This window comes from Podarcis liolepis (assembly GCF_965112155.1).
Source record: "Podarcis liolepis genome assembly, chromosome: 2".
NCBI lineage: Eukaryota > Metazoa > Chordata > Lepidosauria > Squamata > Lacertidae > Podarcis > Podarcis liolepis.
In genome coordinates this window covers 111615393-111636533 of record NC_139555.1, presented here as the reverse complement: position 1 = coordinate 111636533, position 21141 = coordinate 111615393, and the positions used below count along the sequence as shown (strand labels likewise).

Here is a 21141-nt window from a genome sequence, read left to right as displayed (position 1 = left end):
ATGGCCGGATCCAGCAGGCTCTTCCAATGATCCTAATTGCCTCTTGGCCCAAAGGCTGTTGATCCTTCAATATTGCAGCACCACATTTTCCTCTCTTTCTTTTCAGTGTCTCGACCTCCTGCCCTCCTGGGCCAGCCTCTTCCGCGTCTTCCTTCCCTCTCCACACACAGCCTGACCCTCTTCTCCTTCCCGTGAGGACTGATGGCATCTGGCGTCGAGCTTCTTCGCTTCCAGCTCCCCGGCCACGAGGCGGCCACCCTTCGCAATATGAACCAGCTCCGCTCGGAGGAGCGCTTCTGCGATGTCACCATCGTGGCCGACAGCCTCAAGTTCCGCGGCCACAAGGTCATCCTGGCTGCCTGCTCCCCTTTCCTGAGGGACCAGTTCCTCCTCAACCCTTCCTCTGAGCTCCAGGTCTCCCTTATGCACAGCGCCAAGATCGTGGCCGACCTGCTCCTCTCTTGCTACACCGGCGCCCTGGAGTTTGCCGTCAGAGACATCGTCAACTACCTGACCGCCGCCAGCTACCTGCAGATGGAGCACGTGGTGGAGAAGTGCCGGAATGCCCTGTCCCAGTTCATCGAGCCCAAAATCAGCCTCAAGGAAGACTCGGCGAAGTTCGGAAGCCACCGGAGGTCCAAGTCCCCTAGCGTAGTTGGCTGCTCCACCTCGTCCCGCAAAGAACATTCGCGCAAGAGGTTTGCTGAAGAATCCGCTTTCATCTGATCCTTCCCCCCCCCCCAATAAGTCCGCGAAAAAATCGGTCCACTTGAGCTCACATTACCCGCCTTAATTAAGTTCCTTCCTGAAAGAAGAAATAAAATAAAAAGAAAACCAACTTTTGGGGAAGGTTCCCTGCCTGGTCGCCTGGAGGTGATTTCTTGCCCACCACAGGTGACCAAGGCAAGCGGTTTAATGATAATATTTGTTTAAATGTGCAGTAAGGAATGCTTTGGGTAAGTAAGGCAAAAGCACCATTTTCTGGTAGCCAGTGAAAGAAGCACACCATCTGCTTTAATTTTCAATTAATCTGAGCTAATTAACCTGTTTTGACTAAACAAACACCTGTTCACCTGCTCAGGATTGCCAGTAGCAAGCGGGCAAGTTTTCCAGTGCGCTAATTCCAACCTATAGATATGGGAGATGGTCGGTAGCTCAGTGGTGGAACCCGGTTTTTCTGCGTGGGAGGTTTTGCATTCAGCAACCTGACTTCTTGACCTAGAAGTACTGCTGGGAAATGTCCTCTGCCCAAGACCTTGGAGAAATGCAGCCAATTAGTGGAAGGTGAAGGCAGGGTAGGAAGGTTCTCCCAGGGTGTGAGGCTGGAGGAAGAGAGGGAAGCTCCCAGGTAAGAGCTGGGAGGGTTCACTTTTCTGTGTGTGGAATAAGGATTAAGATATAGTTGCAACAGAGGGCCTGGTGTTTGTTTTTTATTCTTCTCATTCTTTAATCTCTTGTTTATTCTTGCTTCTTTCCTGTTACGTTGAAAATTCACGATAAAAATTGATTTTAAAAAGAGAAATGCAGCCAGTCAGAACCACTGGCCTCAAATCCCTCCGACTCTACCATGCCTGACAAACTGTGCCTGATGAGAGTTAATAGTCCCAGCAACATCTGAAGGCCTAGATCAGCCAACCGTCCAATGCATGTACAGTTGTACCTTGGTTTTTGAACAGCTTAGTTCTCGAACGTTTTGGCTCCTGAATCCCGCTAACCCGGAGGGAGTGTTCCGGTTTGCGAACTATTTTTGGAAGCTGAACGCCCGACGGGGCTTCCACAGCTTCTGATTGGCTGCAGGAGCTACCTGCAGCCAGTCAGAAGCCGCGCTTTGGTTTCCGAACCTTTTGGAAGTCGAACGGAATTCCGGAACAGATTCCATTCGATTTCCGAGGTACGACTGTATAAGGGATTCCTCGTGATGATTCTCTGCCACCATTGCACTAATTTGTGTCTTTGTGTCTGGCAGGTCCATGCCGCGGCCCATCAAGCTGGAGTTCCCGATGGAGGAAGATCTGGAGATGAAGGCGGAGGATGAGGACGAGGAGCAGGACGACGACTACGGGGACGACGACGCCGTCTCCGACATCTGCATCGTGAAAGTGGAGTCCGCCCTGGAGGTGGCGCAGCGGCAGAAGAAGCAGCAGGCGGGAACCACGTGGAGCAAAGATATGTCCCCCCAGCAGAGCTGGAGCAAAGAACCTTCTCCCCAGCAAGCTTGGGGCAAAGAGTCTTCTCCGCCACCCGGCTGGAGCGAGGACGCGTCCGGAGACCAGGAAGAACCTCAGGTCAACTCGACAGTGGCGGAGGCCATGGGCTCCCCTCCAGAGTCGACCCCGGAGAAGTCCCAGCAGGGGGTGGTGAAGGCTTCCTACAGCCTCTCGGAGGACGCTGAGGGCGAAGGCCTTCTCATCATCCCCGGCGGAGGCTACTTGGAGGAGACCAGCGAGGCGGCGGCCGTTGCAGCAGAATGCCAGAGCAGCGGCGGAGGGATGGGGCTGGTGTTGGCCGGACTGAGCGGGCGGCCTTTCTCCACCTTCCCTTCGGCAGGGAGAGGCGGCGGTTCGGGGACGCCGGGGGGAGGCGGCGGCGGCTCGCGGATAATCCGCTGCACCAAGTGCGAGGAGGTGTTCCAGGGGGTGGAGAAGCTGGTCTTCCACATGCGGGCGCACCACTTCATCTTCATGTGCCCCCGCTGCGGCAAGCAGTTCAACCACAGCAGCAACCTCAACCGGCACATGAACGTCCACCGGGGCGTCAAGTCGCACTCGTGCACCATCTGCGGCAAGTGCTTCACCCAGAAGTCCACGCTGCACGACCACATGAACCTCCACAGCGGCGAGAGGCCGTACCGCTGCTCCTACTGCGACGTCCGCTTCGCCCACAAGCCCGCCATACGGCGCCACCTCAAGGAGCAGCACGGGAAGACCACGGCCGAGAACGTCATGGAGGCCAATGTGACCGAGATCAACGTCCTCATTCGCTGAGGGAGGAGGAGGAAGAGGCGGAGTCGCGGCGGCAGGAAGTGGAAAGGGAGGGGACTCCTGAGCTCCAAGGGAGGGAAGCGGGGGTGTAGCGGTTAGAATGTGGGGCTGCGAGCCAGGAACCCCTTGAGGGTTGTTTTTTGGGGGTAGGGACTAGGTTTAGTGTCTTAGTTTGCTAGAGGGATGGAATTCCTGGATTATTTGGAAGGGAATGAGGGTGGGCAGGGATAGAGGATTAGAGAAGCGTAAATCACGTGGGAAGCCTTGCTCCTGGGTTGCCTGGGAGGTGTGGGGAGGGGGTCTAGTTAGTGAGGGGAGGGAGCTGTGAGGATACCGGATGGTTTGGATCTGTTCTCTTCTTCCGCAGTGCCCCATCCCTCTGTCCTTTGTGCCCAGTTACCAGAAACCACTACCTCTTTTATAGCCCGGACCTATCTCAGCAGCCAAAGAACTACTTTAAAAGGCCATTGAAGAAACAACACGGTTTCTGTAGGGAGGGTGAATTGCATCAAGAGACAGCAAGCACTGCCCTAAGCCTGTCCCCCTTTGTCCTTCAGTATCTACGCAGAGCTGGGTGGGTGCAAAATCACCCAGGAGCCTGCAGAGGGGAGCCAGATGTGGCCCTAAGCCTCCCGGTGACCGTAGCTGTGACAGGGAAGTTGGCAGTGATCTTGTTTTCCCATGTCAATTCGCCGCGAGAGCCAGACCCCTACACACGCACACAAAAGTCTCTACTGTGTAGTTTGACGTCAGAAACCGGTTAGTCTTGGGGCACATTTTGATCCAAATACTGAGAAGCCAGTACAGTGGTACCTCGGGTTACATACGCTTCAGGTTACATACGCTAACCCAGAAATAGTACCTCGGGTTAAGAACTTTGCTTCAGGATGAGAACAGAAATCGTGCAGCAGCGGCGCGGCGGCAGCAGGAGGCCCCATTAGCTAAAGTGGTGCTTCAGGTTAAGAACAGTTTCAGGTTAAGAACAGACCTCCGGATCGAATTAAGTACTTAACCCGAGGTACCACTGTAATTCTGTGAGGAACTGCCAGAGCGGGGCGGGACAGCAAGGCTTGAGCATATTCTGCACCGTGTAAGTATGGAATCTCAACCTTCAATACTTTAAACAAACAAGGAAGTTACTAGTCTTTATGGCTGTGAACATATGTTTGGAATCTGATAGCAGCAGTGGCAGGAAGCTGGGAGAGCGCCAGGAGGCAGGACTTCCTCTGATCAGAGAGGGGACTTCCGGGGCAGACCTCCTCGCTCCTTTCGATTAGCAGCAGCAAAAAAATGAATGACACAAAAATAAACCAGTGAAGCCCTTTACTTTGTATAAGTCTGCTCAGGTCACAAGGCCTTGCTTTCCCTGGTGCAAAATGTGGATTGACCGCTACTTCTTTTTTCAAATCACAGAGAATAAACAACACCGCGAAGAAGGAAACCTTTAGAAACCCAATGTGAGATACAGCCGTGCCTTAGTTTCCAAACAGCCTAGTTCTCGAATGTTTTGGCTCCCGAACAATCGGAACCCACAAGTGACTGTTCAAAGTTTGCAAACTATTTTTGGAAGCCGAACATCCAATGGGGCTTCCGATTGGCTGCAGGAGCTTCCTGCAGCCAATCAGAAGCTGCGATTTGGAAGTCGAACGGACTTCCGGAACGGATTCCATTCGACTTCCAAGTTACGACTGTATTGGCTAATGCAGGGATGGGAAACCTGGAGCTTGTGGGAGCTCCTCATTTAAAAAAGGAGGTGAGATCCCAAAGCCCACTGACTAGAGCCAGATGCAAAATAGTGGATTGGAGCAAGAAGCCAGTTAGGAGCGTACAAAGATTCCTCCTGGATCAGACCAGTGACCCATCTGCCTCCACATCCTCCTCTCACAGTGGCCAACTACATGATGTCCACCATGAGCCATAAATTGGGATACAATGACCTGCGTATACAAGTGCGTTGCCAGAATCACTCCTTACTCCTGCTAAGAGCCCTTTATAAAAATGCAGCGGGAGGAACAGAGCTGTTGTGTCTCAAGATTTAGGGCAGGGGTAGGCAAACTAAGGCCCAAGGGACGGATCCAGCCCAATCGCCTTCTCATTCCGGCCCACGGAAGGTCCGGGAATCAGCGTGATTTTACATGAGTAGAATGTGTCCTTTTATTTAAAATGCATCTCTGGGTTATTTGTGGGGCATAGGAATTTGTTCATTTCCCCCCTAAAATATAGTCTGGCCCCCCACAAGGTCTGAGAGTGGACCGGCCCCCTGCTGAAAAGGTTTGCTGACCCCTGAATTTTAGGGCATTGTAGGTGGTTCCCCTGCACAGGGCACCAAGCGGGGGGGGGGGGGAGCAAAATTGGGAAGATCCATAACTGAGAAGATGCACTTTTGGGGGTGCCAAATCTTATGAAAGGTGACCAAAGTCTGCCCCTGCCAGGCTAGTTAAACATTTTTCAGGCCGTTAGCTTTTGTGGATGTGTTTGTGATGAAGGCATGCTGAATACTAAGAAAGAGCAAGTGCCAAATAAATGCAAAGATACTGTTATTTGGTCTAGAAAAGGACAAGCAAGGCACATTTATAGGTGTCCTTCCAAGGCCAGGCCAATACATTTTGCTGCCTGGGACAAAGCAGCATAGGGCGCTACCCCTCACCCCCAAAGAAAGGTACATAAAAGCCAAGGCCACCAGCCAAGTTATTTTGGCATTTTGAGGCTGAAAATCCCCCATGCATCTCTTCCTTCTCCTTGGCAGTAAAAAACCCCCCAAGGGTAATGAAGCCAGTTGATAACAACCTGTTCGCTTTTCCTGACACCCGAAGTTTGCTGCCTCACTGTCTAACGGTAGGGCTGGCCCTGAATACATAGGAAGTTGCCTTATGCCAAGTGAGACTGCTGGTTCACCGATCTCAGTACAGTGGTACCTCGGGTTACATACACTTCAGGTTACATACGCTTCAGGTTACAGACTCCGCTAACCCAGAAATATTACCTCAGGTTAAGAACTTTGCTTCAGGATGAGAACAGAAATTGTGCTCTGGTGGCGTGGCGGCAGCAGGAGGCCCCATTAGCTAAAGTGGTGCTTCAGTTTAAGAACAGTTTCAGGTTAAGAACGGACCTCTGGAACGAATTAAGTACTTAAGCTGAGGTACCACTGTACTATCAACATTGATTGTTGTTTGTTTGCCAGGAAAGTTGACAGAGGATGTTATTTTCCCTATCTGGAGATGCCTGAGATTGAACCGCCAAGCAGATATTCTGCAACTCAGATGTGGCCATTCTTTGTTTCCACTTCTAGGGAGCACTATTCCACCCTGCATGTGCTTTGTGCTAAATTATATACACGCACGTGTGTGTATATATATAATATCAAAATTCTGAGCCGTGGAAAGCTGGATCTTACAACTTGTATGGGATGTGCATGGGTATCACTGCTTATATTTGATCATTCATTCTGCTAATGAATAACTTGGGGTGGGGATTGTTGGGTCTGGAGCCCGGTACCGAATCCTTAAGCGCTTCCCACAAGGAATCCTGCCAAACTGCTGCTCTGGTTTCTGAGATATCGGCCACAGTGTTCACTTCCAAGCATGTCACAGCTTTGAGGACTAGAAACTTCCTTTTTCAAAACCCGTAACAGGAACTGAAATTCTCAGGACACTGAATTCTGTACACGCTACCAAAATGCCAAGTTGCGCACGCGGGATACTCAGCGGTTCTTGAATCTGTTCCAGAGGCAATGGGGGGTGGTGAAATATCTCCTTGAGGTAGTAATGGCTCTGATCTCCAAGACCCTTAACTAGTGTCTTTTTTCTCATTAAAACTTTTTTTTCTAAAAATAAATCAATAAAAGAAACTATAATTTTGTTGTTGTTGTTACCTGTTTCAGCGGAGGGCAGGAAGCCCTAATTGTAAAAAAGAAGACGAAAAGCACAAATTACTAAATTCAGGGTGCATTAGGGTGTATGTATAGAGGGACGTGGGTGGCACTGGGGGTTAAACCACAGAGCCTAGGACTTGCCGATCAGAAGGTCGGCGGTTCGAATCCCCGTGACGGAGTGAGCTCCCGTTGCTCGGTCCCTGCTCCTGCCAACCTAGCAGTTCAAAAGCATGACAAAGTGCAAGTAGATAAATAGGTACCGCTCTGGCGGGAAGGTAAACGGCGTTTCCGTGCACTGCTCTGGTTCGCCAGAAGCGGCTTAGTCATGCTGGCCACATGATCCGGAAGCTGTACGCCGGCTCCCTCGGCCAGTAAAGCGAGATGAGCGCCACAACCCCATAGATGTCTGCAACTGGACCTAATGGTCAGGGCTACCTTTACCTTTGCCTAGGGTGTATGTATGCATCAGGGAGGAGGGACTTGGGAAAGATGTGAAGAAAAGCGGGGTTGGATTTCCTTTCAACTCTACATTTCTATGAGGTACAGTCGTACTTTGGAAGTCAAAGGGAATCCATTCCAGAAGTCCGTTCGACTTCCAAAACGTTCGGAAACCAAGGTGCGGCTTCTGATTGGCTGCAGGAAGCTCCTGCAGCCAATTGGAAGCTGCGGAAGCTGTGTCGGATGTTCGGGTTCCAAAGAACGTTTGCAAACCAGAACACTTCTGGGTTTGCGGCGTTCAGGAGCCAAAACATTTGACCCGCAAGGCTTTTGGAATCCAGGGTACGACTGTATAAGAAGGTTCATTTATCCCTGCCAAATTCCTGTAGAAAGCTTATAAGCAGGGCCTGAATGGGGCAGCTTTCTCTTTTAACAGCCGGTAAAGAGGTAGCAGTGAGGCAACTCTCTAAAAACCCACCTAGGCCCAGAAGAAAATGATAACTACCTCCTGGGTGCAAATATCCCCTCTGCAGGCAGGTTTCCTGAGAAGGTGGTGGCTGTTTCACTTCAGACAGTCTTTGAGGAAATGGATAATCTCCGTCCATTTCACTTTGGCTTCTACCGTAGGTTGGAATTGAAATAAACTCTGCCACTCTGACAGATGATTTGTATTGCAAAAGGGAGCAGTGCTTGATCTCTCAGTGGCTTCCGATACTATTGGTCTCATGTTGGACTGACTCCAGCTGCTAGTACTTGGAGGCACCATGTTAAAATTAAGTCACTTTTACCTGCAGGACCAGTATGAGAAGCTGGTGTGGGTGTGGGGGGGACTGTTGCAAGCTTAGCTCCATGGTGCTTGAGTTGTGGGGTTCACCCAGCATCCATCTTGCCCCTCATGCTGTTGAATATCTGCATGAAGCTGTGTGGTGAGGTCATCAGAGGTTTTGGAGCTGGATGTCACCAGCCTGTGGATAACGCCAGCTCTTTTGACTCCGTATCGCTGAAATCAAGCAAGGCTTTGACAAAAGTAGACCAGGGCTTGAATGCGCTGATGGGCTGGGTGAGATTCAGTAGGCCACAACTGAATCCTTCAAAATGGAGGCGCTCTGTACTGGTGACGCAGGAGTTGGGCACCCAGTTCTTGATGGGGGGATAGCCCTCCGCTTGAAAGTAAAGGTGTGTAGTCTGAAACACATGTTGCCCAAGGCGCAAGCAACTTCAGCATCAAGGAGTGTCTTTTTCACAGCTACAGCTGGTTCACCAGATAAAGTTGTCATTCCTCTAGGGTTGCCGCATTTCAAAAAGTAAAAGCCAGGACACCCTGAAACCTGTTGAGCTTTTTTTAGGAACCCCCCCCCCCCAAGTTGTTGAGCCAAAACCCACAGTTTTTCAGTTGCCTAAGATTCAAGACGAAATGCCGCCTTTCACAAAATTCACCCCAGACGTCAATTCTTAGAAAATCCGGACGTAAGGCAGACCTAACAAAGGCAGCCTATCATGCCCTGGTAATCTCCTGACTAGATTATTAGAACGTACTTTTATGTGGGGTTGCCCTTGAGAATGGTTTGAAAGCTTCAGCTAGTGCAAAATGCTAGCTGATAATGCAGTGTTATCGCTCTGGTCTTGAGAGAACTGCACAGGCTAACAATTTGCGGCAGCAAAAAATAAAATAAAAAAAGAGAGCTAATGCTGTATCGACAGAAGTACAGTGCCAAGCTCAAGAGAAGTAATAGTACCATTAATATTCTGCCTTGGTCAGGCCACACCTAGAATACTGTGTCCAGTTCTGGGCACCACAATTTAGGAAGGACGTTGACAAGCTGGAACATGTGCAGAGGAGGGCAACCAAGATGATCAAGGGCCTTGTGAGGATTGGTTGAAGGAGCTGGGTATGTTTTGCCTGGAAAAGAGGAGACTGAGGGGAGATATGATAAGACATCTTCAAATATCTCAAGGGCTGTCACGTGGAAGAGGGAACAAGCTTGTTTTCTCCTGTTCTGGAGGGAAGGACCTGAATCAATGGCTTCATGTTACAAGAAAGGAGATTCTGGCTAAACGTCAAGAATAACTTTCCGTGGGATGGACTCCCTTGGGAGGCTGTGGACTCTCCTTCCTTGGAGGTTTTGAAGCAGAGGTTGGATGGGCATTTGTCATGGATGCTTTGAGTTCAGATCCCTGCATTTCAGGGGGTTGGACTAGATGACCCCTGGGTCCCTTCCTATGAATCTGTCATTTGGGTTGCACACACACCATACATTTAATAATAAATAATAATAATAACTTCTATTTATACCCCACCCTCCCCAGCCAAGAGCGGCCTCAGGGCGGCTAACACCCGATATAAAAACAATTTGATTGAAATACAACTTTAAAACATTAAAATGCAGCCTCATTTCAATGGAAACTCAAAAACTTTTTTGGGGATGAAAATGTCAAGTCTTTAAAGCAACCTCTTTAGCCGGCAAGGAGAACCTTGGCAACTAGCTTGTTAGGTGTGTTGACCTCGCAGAGCTACAACTCCCAGCCCCCTCAAACTGCAGTTCCCAGGGTTCTTCATGACTGTTGAAAGAGGTCTGATCGTGTTTTAAATGCATGTGGAGAGTGGAGCCAAATCCATGGCATCGACAATGGCTTATAAAACCCTAAACAAATTAGGACGAGGAGAATCCGTATGGTGTGTCTACTGCATGTCACTCACTGCCTCTCACTCTTGACCCACCTCTCAGGGTTGTTGTGAGGATAAAACAGGGAGAACCCAGTATGCCACCCTGAGGATATACAGTAGTACCTCAGGTTACATACGCTTCAGGTTACAGGCTCAGCTAACCCAGAAATAGTGCTTCAGGTTCAGAACTCTGCTTCAGGATGAGAACAGAAATCGTGCTCCGGCGGCGCGGCAGCAGCAGCAGGAGGCCCCATTAGTTAAAGTGGTGCTTCAGGTTAAGAACAGTTTCGGGTTAAGAACGGACCTCTGGAACGAATTAAGTACTTAACCTGAGGTACCACTGTAAATGGAATAATATCTGAAGGGCTGTCCGTCTCTGAAATTAGAACTGAAACCTACCCCATTGTTCCACAGGTTTCTCACAGGAATCTTTATTGACCGCTGTGAGAACAGGATGTTAAACGGATCCATTGGCCTAATCCAGCAGGCTCATTTTATGTTCCTATGCTGATATAAAATGAACGCAAATCCTAATCCCACTAACCTGGGAGTAGATCCCATTGAATTCAGTAGGCTTGATTGCAGTGTCAGACATCAACCAACAATCTGCAAACACTGTTGTTCACTATGTACCCAGATGAAGATTTGGTTTGATTTATTGCATTTCAGTTGAATCCCAAAGCGGCTTACAAACAATAAATAACAACCACATGATAAAACGTAATAGACCGTCACCAACACAACATAATCATGTAAAATTGTAACTGAAATTGAACTGAAATACTTTATTGTCACTTGTACAACTTGTATACAGTCAGATTACATGAGCACCCCCCACTCAGCTTTCTTAGTCTTAATTCCTCTGACACAGATAGGTAGCCGTGTTGGTCTGCCATAGTCAAAATAAAAAATATTCCTTCTAGTAGCACCAAGAACTAACTTAGTTGGTCTTTAAGGTGCTACTAGAAGGAATATTTTTTATTTTAATTCCTCTGTTTACTGACGCACACCCACCAAACCCAAAAGTCATTTGCCCTGTTATTATCTTCTCATTCAGCAGCCTAACAGCCCACGGATAGAAGCTCATCTTTACCCTGTTGGTGCGACTAATCATGCTTCTATATCATGGGGAGGCAAACTAAGGCCTGGGGGCTGGATCCACCCCAATCGCCTTCTAAATCTGGCCCGCGGAAGGTCCGGGAATCAGCGTGTTTTTACATGAGTAGAATGTGTCCTTTTATTTAAAATGCATCTCTGGGTTATTTGTGGGGCCTGCCTGGTGTTTTTACATGACTAGAATGTGTGCTTTTATTTAAAATGCATCTCTGGGTTATTTGTGGGGCATAGGAATTTGTCCATTATTTTTCTTCAAAATATAGTCCGGCTCCCCACAAGGTCTGAGGGACAGTGGGCCAGCCCCCTGCTGAATAAGTTTGCTGACCCCTGTTCTATATCTTCTGCCCTACAAGGGCAGGAGATCAAGAAAGTGCCAGCCAGGGTATGAATCATCCCTGAGAATTTTCCTCACTCTCCTGAGGCCCTCAATGTCATCCAGCAGATTCACGGGACAGCCCATAATATCCTGTGCTGTATTCACCACCCTCTGTAGGCACTTCCTATCAGTTGATGTCAAACCAGTGTACCACACTGAATAATGAACAAATCATCAGTTGCTCCCGTTGCAATCTGTATAACACCACAAACAAAGCAGCAATTGAAAAATAAGCCAAAGATCGCAATTACAGCAAAGTCCTATGATTGACAACTCAGTACGGCGTTCATAATCTCCAAAACAATGCGAACAACATTAACAGAATAGCCCCTGGAAAACCACACGCAAGCTAAGCACTGTCAAGCATTGCACAGTAGCATTTGGCTTGGCCTAATAAGCTAATGGCCCCCGTGTGGGTTTCTGCAATCCCTTGCTGTTGATTCTGTTACATTGCCTCTTGTGGCAGCGAGTTCCACAGATCCACCATGTGCTGCATGAAGAAGTCCTTCCTTTTCCTCTGCCTTGAATCGTCTTACAACATTCAGCTTCGCCCAATGTCGGTAGTGGGAGAGAGACTCTTAATCTCATAGCCAGCGTGGGTTCAAGCCCCACGTTGGGTGGGGGGGGGTAGATAAAATAAAATTCCTGCATTGCAGGGGTTTGGGCTAGATGACCCTTGGGAATCCCTCGCCTAATATGATGAAGGTGCTAGGACGACGGCAGCCCCGACGTGCTGCTTAGCATCCCCTCCAACCAGTGCAGCATCTTAATGTAGTGATTTCCCCCTCTGCATCCCTTTCATAACTCCATTTTTATAAATCATTTGTCCATCCATAGTTCAAATTTTTACTACAAGTTTTCTGTCAATCCTACCAATGTATGGTATTCTGTCAATCCTACCAATGTACCAGAGTGTATCTGAAGAAGTGTGCATGCACACGAAAGCTCATACCAAGAACTAACTTAGTTGGTCTTTAAGGTGCTACTGGAAGGAATTTTTTCATCCTACCAATGTATGTCACTCTTTACGATAGCTTTTCAAATAAATTATAAACTTTCCTCATTCTTTATTAAAGAGGTCCTCTTCCTGGTTTCTAATTCAGCCTGTAAGCTTTGCCATCTGGACGTCGTTCATCAGTTTTGTCTGCCCCTCTTCTTTGGTGGGAGTTGTAGACCCTTAGGATCATCTAGTCCAACCCCCTGCAAAACACAGTCAGTGGCAGCCAAAGCAGCATGGCTCCATCAGTGGTGGATTGATGTATAAGCTAAGCAAAATCCCTTATTTTGGCTGCTGATCCCTCATTTTCAAATCTGTAAGTTGACAGCTATGGAGTGGAGAGAGGCAGGGGGTTCATCTGCGCGCCATCGCCCCCTCCCTCCCTCCTTCCCTCTTTGTCTGGGCTGAGCCGAGCGAAGGCGCTGCCCCTTTAAGGGGTTCCCTCCCCCTCCCCTTTCACTCTCCCCGCGCCCGTGACGTCAGTGCGGGGCCGGCTCTCCTGCTGCTGCTGCTGCTGCTGCTACGGCGCGAGGCCATGGAGGCTGCGGGAGCGGGACCCGCGCAGGTTGGGGACGCGGATGGCGGGGCGGGAGACGGGGGGGGGCGCGCGTGGGGTTCTTTGCAAAAATATTTATTTCTAAATATCAGGAGAGCGGGAAGGTTTTCCGATTGCCACCGGCCTCCCATCACTCGTGGCCTCCTTTTTTTTTTTTTTTGCTCCCCATTGCAAACTGGGAGGGGCTTCCTTCACATTCGGAAATGCAAAAAAGCAAAATGTTGCATTGATCCGGAGCGCGGCGTGGCGGGCGCGGGGCGTCGTTCCCCACCCGATCCGATCCCGGGAGGAGTGGTCGTGATTTGCCATGGGGAGGTGGGGGGCGATCGCGCTGGTTCGGAGCAGCCGCCGTCTCTCTCTTTCAAGGAAGAAGGGAATGAGGAAGGATTATTTCGGGGCGGGGGAGAGGAGAGTAGGGATCCGTCGCGTCGGGGGGCGGGGGCGGGAAGGACGGGCTTTCGTCCTTCTTTGACTTCTGAGCCATCCCTTCTCGGCATATGCTCCCTTATTTCCTTCCCGTCTGACCTATGCCCGCATTTGCAACCTGCCCCACGTTGCAACTCGTGGCTTTCAGACAGATCCCAACTATCCTCCCCCAAACGCCCCCCTCTCCTCCAACCCTCTAACTAGAAGAGTTTGGATAGATTCAATCCTCTTTTTGTTGGGGACTTAATTTCGCAGAGAGATCCTATTTCATGAGAAAGTGAGGGAACCTCCAGACTGGACATTTTCTTCCCAGTATATAGCAACAGTAACATCCAGTGTGGATTTGCGCTGCACTGTCCACACAGATGGTTTTATTTAATCAGTCGCTCTGCAATGCTTCCCTTATATCATTGCTGCCACCTGGAAGGGCTCTCTGTGAACTTTACTGCTACCAAAATGAGGACAAAAGCAAAACAACCCCGAAACATTTGCGGAATGCAAAGTTACAGGACTTCAGCAGGAAGCTATGGGACATGCACAGATGGGAAAATAAACTCTCTGCCCTGAAACTTTTGCAGCCACAAACAGTATTGAAAGTGAGATCACATATAACCACCATGAGCACAGATAATCGTACATAATCTGAGAATGGAAGAAATTTAATGATTATTTAGATTAAATTTGTTAAGCTAAAATAACTGGAAATAGCGTCCAGATACTTAATGGGCTTAGGATTGTATTTATGTTAACTGATAAAATATGTTTAATACAAGAAGGAGAAGATTTAAAGATGCTAATGTTTAATTTAAAGGGTATTAAAATTGGGATTTGGAAAACCGTTATAAGGATATGAAATGAAATTCAACTAAGGGGAAACGAGGAAGTCGTTTTACAAAGTAAATAACTTATTTTCAATAAGGTTATGATTTATGTTTGTTATCTTTTGTTTGTTTTATGTTTTTGTTTGTCATTGATATTGTAAAAACTAATAAAATTTTTGCAACAAAAAAAAAAGATAATCGTATATAATCTGGAGGGACCCTTGTTTAAAACAATCAAACGCACGTTCTTATCGTGATCTCATGGGCTGTCCCCTGAGCCCGCTAGATGACATCGCAAGGCATCGATGCCTTAGGAGAGCGAGAAAAATTCTCAGGGACGAATCACATCCCGGCCAGCACCTCTTTAATCTTCTACTTTCGGGCAGGAGATATAGAAGTATAATCAGTCGTACCAACAGGCTAAAAAACAGTTTCTATCCATGGGCTGTTAGTCTGCTGAACGGAAAATAATATAGTGCAACTGACTTTCGGGGTTGGTGTGTTGTGCGACAAGCACACGAGATTGAGTGTTTGTGTGTGGGGGAGGGAGTTTTGGTTAATTTCATCGTACGCAGGTTGTACATTGACAATAAAGATATTATTATTAGGTTGTTTATTATAATACCCATCATGCTTTAACAGTCAAATCCCTTTTCCCAGAGAACTCTGGGATTTGTAGCTCTCTGAGGAGAATAAGGGCCTCTTAACAACCCTCAGCGCTCTTAACAAACTACGGTTCTCGGGGTTACTAATAAAATGGAATTCAGTCTGAGTTTTTAATCTCTGCTTTCGCCCCCTCCTCCCAGGCTGTGACAGGGGCGGCGTCGCTGGTGGAAGTGAGACCGGACGAAATAGGTAGGTTTTTGTGCCTGCCTGCCTTGGGGGGGGGGGGCATTCCTGGTTTTCTTCTTAACAGCCCACCCACATTTGAAGCCTGCTGGCCCCAGAGCCCTCCTAGATCATGGGACATGGGAAGCTACGGTGTATGATCCATATAGCTCCGTATTTTCTATATGCTGACTGGCAGCTGCTCAAGGTAGGGGTCTTTTCCCCAGGAACTGAAATACAGAGCCAGGATCAAGGTCCTTGTGTTCATTTACAAAGCTACGAACTGCTCCAGGGTACCCTGGGGACCACCTGATCCCAGCTGGATCACCGAGATCATATTCAGGAGCAGCGTCGGCCTTCCCTCAAGTTTGCGAGGCTCACTGGACATTAACGCGACGGTTAGCGTCGTCAGCCTGGTCTGGTGGAATCCAGCAGTCTCCTTCTATTTTAACCTTTATCCATTTGCTGAAACGTTTTCTAAGCTGCCAGCTTCTGTAGACAACTAGGAGAGCAGCTTCTGTAACAGTCAGTTGAAGATCTGTGGTTTTAAATTTCCACACGGTTTTATTGTGCCTGTCATGGTTGTCAGCCGCTCTGATACATTTTAGCGAAATGCGGTGGACAAGTACAGTGGTACCTCGGGTTAGAGACGCGGGTGGCGCTGTGGGTTAAACCACAGAGCCTAGGACTTGCTGATCCGAAGGTCGGCAGTTCGAATCCCCGCAACGGGGTGAGCTCCCGTTGCTCGGTCCCTGCTCCTGCCAACCTAGCAGTTTGAAAGCATGCCAGTGCAAGTAGATAAATAGGTACCGCTCTGGCGGGAAGGTAAACGTCGTTTCCGTGCACTGCTCTGGTTCTCCAGAAGCGGCTTAGTCATGCTGGCCACATGACCCGGAAGCTGTACGCTGACTCCCTTGGCCAATAAAGCGAGATGAGTGCTGCAACCCCAGAGTCGGTCACGACTGGACCTAATGGTCATGGGTTCCTTTACCTTTTACCTCGGGTTAAGTACTTAATTCGTTACGGTGGTCTGTTTTTAACCTGAAACTGTTCTTAACCTGAAGCACCACTTTAGCTAGTGGGGCCGCCGCACCGCCGGAGCACGATTTCTGTTCTCATCCTGAAGCAAAGTTCTGAACCTGAGGTACTATTTCTGGGTCAGCGGAGTCTAAAGTTTCTATAACCTGAAGCGTATGTAACCCGAGGTACCACTGTATTTTTTAGGGATAGATAAATATCATGATCTGCATGCAGTGTGGCTGCTCTACCACTGAGCTATGGTCAGTGGCGTAGCGTGGGGGTGCAGGGGGGCCGGCCGCACCGGGCGCAACATCTGGGGGTTAGTGTTAGGGGGCGCAAATCCACGGGTTAGGGGGCGCAAATTACTTGCTTTGCCCCGGGTGCTGACAACCCACGCTACGCCACTGGCTATGGTGGTAGGGCATTGGAATAATGCATGGAGCTGTCTTATCCCTAGTACTGTCTGCATGTAGTATTGTCTGCACTGGCAGGCAGCAGCTCTCCAAGCAAGGACTCTTTCTGAATGCGAGGCAGTTTCTCTGCTGCTCAGCTAAGCGCCTCGTGTGTGTGTGTCTCCTGCTCTAGGCGTGGTGTCGTCCAGAGATGGCCCCGATCCCTCTCCGGGGTCCTTGTCTCCTCGGAAACCCAAAAGTAGCTTGGGGGGAGCGGGAGATAATGCGCTGGGCTCCAACAGGAATGGTGAAGAGGGAACACGAGCGCAGATGACCGGGAGCAGTAAGGAAATGGGCAGAATGTCGCCCGAATCGGGGGGTGTCTCTGCTGGCCCAAACACCAGCCCTAGTCCAGGGAATAAAGGCCTGCCAGGTGAGGTGGAAGGAAGCAGGGAGCTGGGGGGTGTGGCAGCAGGACCTGGTTTAAACTGCTGGTTTTGACCCATAAAGCTTTTTGCATGGCTCAGGACCTCAGAACCCCCAAGAGCTGCCATTATTATTATTATTATTATTATTATTACTGTTTATTACTTGTACCTCACCCATCTGAGTGGGTTGCCCCAGGTACTCTGTTTTAACTATTTTTTAAAAACAAAATTTAAAATTAGCTTTTCAATTTTTTCAAATTCTTTTAAACAACCACCAGAACATTCATCTCTGTTGACTTCACACCCACCGTTCCATGTTTTTCATTTCCTCCCTTAAAATGCTTCTATGTTGCTTCTATTTTACCCATTTATATGTTAATTATAAATTATTAAACTACCACTTCTCGTCTGCTGCTGTACTTCACACCCTGCGTACGTTTTAACATGTTCTACAAAATATTTCCGTTCTTCGGGATACTTTTCTTCATTCTGTTCTTTGAATTCTCGCAGTCTAGCCATTTCAGCATATTCCATCACCTTCATAAGCTGCTTTTCTTTCGTTAGGACCCTGTTTGGACTGTGTGTTTGTGCTTTTGTCTTGTGTTTTTATCTTGCGAACCACCCTGAGACCTTGCAGCGTATATAAATCTGATAGATAAATAAATAAAACCAAGCAAAACGGTTAAAGGCCGCTCGCTTCTCTTCCTCCGTTTCAGGACACGCCGCCAAGACCTTCCCATCGTCGCCTAGCAAAGCAGGTGGGACCAGCCGGGCAAAGATGTCCCTCACCGGAACCAGCAAGTCCCCAACGTCTATCCAAAGTTTGGCCATGCGCCTGCTGAGTATGCCTGGGTCACGACTTCCTGGGGATGCTGGGACTCCCGCAGCAGAAGCCCCAGCCCCGACACCGGCCCCTGTTCAGCCTCCAGCCCCTACCGTGGAAGAGGCCAAGCCAAAGGTTCACCGGGCCCGAAAAACCATGCCCAAACCCAACAGTGGACAGGTAGGGAGCACCGCTACCTTCTTGCTTTGTTGTTGATGTTTAGTCGTGTCCGACTCTTTGTGACCCCCTGGACCAGAGCATGCCAGGCACCCCTGTCTTCCATTGCCTCCCGCAGTTTGGTCAAACTCATGTTCGTAGCTTCGAAAACACCGTCCAGCCACCTCGTCCTCTGTCGTCCCCTTCTCCTTGTGCCCTCCATCTTTCCCAACATCAGGGTCTTTTCCAGGGAGTCTTCTCTTCTCATGAGGTGGCCAAAGTCTTGGAGCCTCAGCTTCAGGATCTGTCCTTCCAGTGAACACTCAGGGCTGATTTCCTTCAGAATGGAGAGGTTTGATCTTCTTGCAGTCCATGGGACTCTCAAGAGTCTCCTCCAGCACCATAATTCAAAAGCATCAATTCTTCGGCGATCAGCCTTCTTTATGGTCCAGCTCTCACTTCCATACATCACTACTGGGAAAACCATAGCTTTAACTATACGGACCTTTGTTGGCAAGGTGACGTCTCTGCTTTTTACCAGACAAAAACCTCAATGTATACCCAAGCGTTTGGCCCTTAACCCGATGAGTGATCGAGATATTTGTCACCTCTTTCTTGCTCATCTGTTTAGCAAGATCTCCCCGTTTACGTGTATTGGAGTTTTTTAGGATTATGGTTTATTCTGGTTTTTATACAGTGGTATCTTGGGTTCCAAGGGACGCGAGTGGCGCTGTGGGTTCAACCACAGAGCCTAGGGCTTGCCAATCAGAAGGTCGGCGGTTTGAATCCCCACGACAGGGTGAGCTCCCGTTGCTCAGTCCCTGCTCCTTCCAACCTAGCAGTTCAAAGGCACGTCAAAGTGCAAGTAGATAAATAGGTACCGCTCTGACGGGAAGGTAAACGGTGTTTCCGTGCGCTGCTCTGGTTTGCCAGAAGTGGCTTAGTCATGCTGGCCACGTGACCCAGAAGCTGTACGCCGGCTCCCTCAGCCAGTAAAGCTAGACTGGACCTAATGGTCAGGGGTCCCTTTACCTTACCTCAGGTTACAGACGCTTCAGGTTACAGACTCCACTAACCCAGAAATAGTACCTGGGGTTAAGAACTTTGCTTCAGGATGAGAACAGAAATCGTGGTCCAGCAGCGCGGCGGCAGCAGGAGGCCCCATTAGCTAAAGTGGTGCTTCAGGTTAAGAACAGTTTCGAACGAATTAAGTACTTAACCCGAGGTACCACTGTACTTGGTTTTAATGTTGGTTTCGCCAACATGGTGAAAAAAGTGTCTAATACGTTTGATTAATAATAAAGAGCAATACAAGTAAAATATAATACAGCTGGCAGTGTGTTGTGTAGACATCTGCCATTCAATCAGGAATCAAAACAGCATTGAGCACAAGGTACAAGATGTACCAGGTAAGGGATATATACATCCCTTAAGTCAAGAACCTACCTCAGTTCACGCTAGCAACATTTTTAAGACTTAGAATAATTTGCCAATAAAAAAAAAACATTTTTAGACACCACTTGTAGACCTTGCTATGCCAAATAAAGAAATAAAGTTCTATTTTAAATCCTAATAATAATAATTATAATAAAGAGTGATACGAATGTTGGTCCAGCTTGAGGGCTGATTCACAAGACCACATGCACAGTGCTTAGGAGTGCTGGACTAGGGACCTGGGAGAGAAGGGTTCGAATCCCTGCTCAGCCATGAAGCTTGCTGGGTAATCTTGGGGCCTGTTGCCATCTCTTAGCCTGACCTCCCTCACGGGGTTGCTGTGAGGGTGAAATGGTCAGGAGAACCACCTACACCACCTCGAGCACCTTGGAAGAAAAAGGTGGTATAGAAATGTAATAAATAAGAATAAATATTGCTTTGTCGACATATGAGCAACTCGGCTGGACCAGGGGAAAGGCCCATCCGGTCTTCACGGTGGCCAACCAGGTACAGCAGCGCTCTCCCCATTTGCGATTCCCAGCCAGTGGTATTCAGGGGCATATACTGCCCCCAACAGCAGAAGTCACTTGCAGCTTATGGGCTGAAATGTTTGCAGTGGAAAAGTACTGTGTCTTGTTAATGATGGAACACTGTCTGTAGTGTTTGGTCTGTTGTCCTACATTAAGTTATTATTGGGTTGTACTAAAGTGACGCGGGTGGCGCTTTGGTCTAAACCACTGAGCCTCTTGGGTGGCGGTTTGAATCCCCACGACGGAATGAGCTCCTGAGAGCCAGTGTGGTGTAGTGGTTAAAAGCGGTGGACTCGTAATCTGGGGAACCGGGTTCGTGTCTCCGCTCCTCCGCATGCAGCTGCTGGGTGACCTTGGGCCAGTCACACTTCTGTGAAGTCTCTCAGCCCCACTCACCTCACAGAGTGTTTGTTGTGGGGGAGGAAGGGAAAGGAGAATGTTAGCCGCTTTGAGACTCCTGAAGGGGAGTGAAAGGCGGGATATCAAATCCAAACTCTTCTTCTTCTTCTTCTCTTCCTGTCCCAGCTCCTGCCAACCTAGCAGTTCAGAAGCGCACCAGCACAAGTACAGTGGTGCCTCGCAAGACGAAAAGAATCCGTTCTGTGATTCTCTTCGTCTAGCGGTTTTTTCGTCTTACGAAGAAAGCCCATTGACGGATTAGAGGATTAGCGCTTTTAGCGGCTTTTAGTGGCTTATCGGATCAGCTGATAAGCGGCTTAGCGGCTTAGAAAAAGGGGGGGAAAGGAAAAAAAACCCGCAGGAACTCGCAAGACATTTTCGTCTTGCGAAGCAAGCCCATAGGAGATTCGTTTTGCGAAGCACCTCCAAAACGGAAAACTCTTTCGTCTAGCGAGTTTTCCGTCTTGCGAGGCATTCGTCTTATTGGATGTTATCGTCATCATCATCATTAATATGCAGCCCATGTGACTGGGTTACCCCAGCCAATCCAGGCAGCTCACAACAAAGTAAAACACAATAAGACATCAGACATTAAAATGTATTTCCTTGACATCTGAAGGGAGGGTGTTCCACAGGGAGGGTGCCACTACCGAGAAGGCCCCCTGCCTGGTTCCCTGTAACCTCGCTTCTCGCAGTGAGGGAACCGCCAGAAGGCCCTCGGAGCTGGATCTCAGTGTCTGGGCTGAACGATGGCGGTGGAGACGCTCCCTCCAGTATACTGGGCTGAGGCTGTTTAGGGCTTTGAAGGTCAGCACCAGCACTTTGAATTGTGCTCAGAAATATACTGGGACCCAGTGAAGGTTCTTTAGGAACAGGGTTATGTG

At 48.8% G+C, this 21141-nt stretch overlaps 2 protein-coding genes across 7 annotated transcripts in view; both read left to right on the top strand.

Moving 5' to 3' along the window:
* Window positions 1-21141, top strand: part of ZBTB12 (zinc finger and BTB domain containing 12) — a 106358-nt gene that overhangs the window by 3321 nt on the left and 81896 nt on the right. For 2 of the 4 annotated variants that reach the window (XM_083492697.1, XM_083492696.1), the window contains exons 2-3: window positions 107-698; window positions 1967-6838. In XM_083492697.1, coding sequence (XP_083348823.1) covers window positions 202-698; window positions 1967-2984 — 1515 coding nt within the window. In that variant the 5' untranslated portion in view covers window positions 107-201 and the 3' untranslated portion in view covers window positions 2985-6838. Of the gene's footprint in view, window positions 1-106; window positions 699-1966; window positions 6839-18952; window positions 18975-21141 lie in introns of those variants that run through there. The other 2 variants (XR_014523071.1, XR_014523070.1) reach the window with 2 other exon arrangements.
* Window positions 12908-21141, top strand: part of EHMT2 (euchromatic histone lysine methyltransferase 2) — a 43524-nt gene continuing 35290 nt past the window's right edge. For 2 of the 3 annotated variants that reach the window (XM_083491199.1, XM_083491198.1), the window contains exons 1-4: window positions 12914-13009; window positions 15054-15102; window positions 16681-16920; window positions 17632-17918. In XM_083491199.1, the coding sequence (XP_083347325.1) occupies window positions 12980-13009; window positions 15054-15102; window positions 16681-16920; window positions 17632-17918 (606 nt within the window). In that variant the 5' untranslated portion in view covers window positions 12914-12979. Of the gene's footprint in view, window positions 13010-15053; window positions 15103-16680; window positions 16921-17631; window positions 17919-21141 lie in introns of all 3 variants that reach the window. The other variant, XM_083491200.1, reaches the window with a different exon arrangement.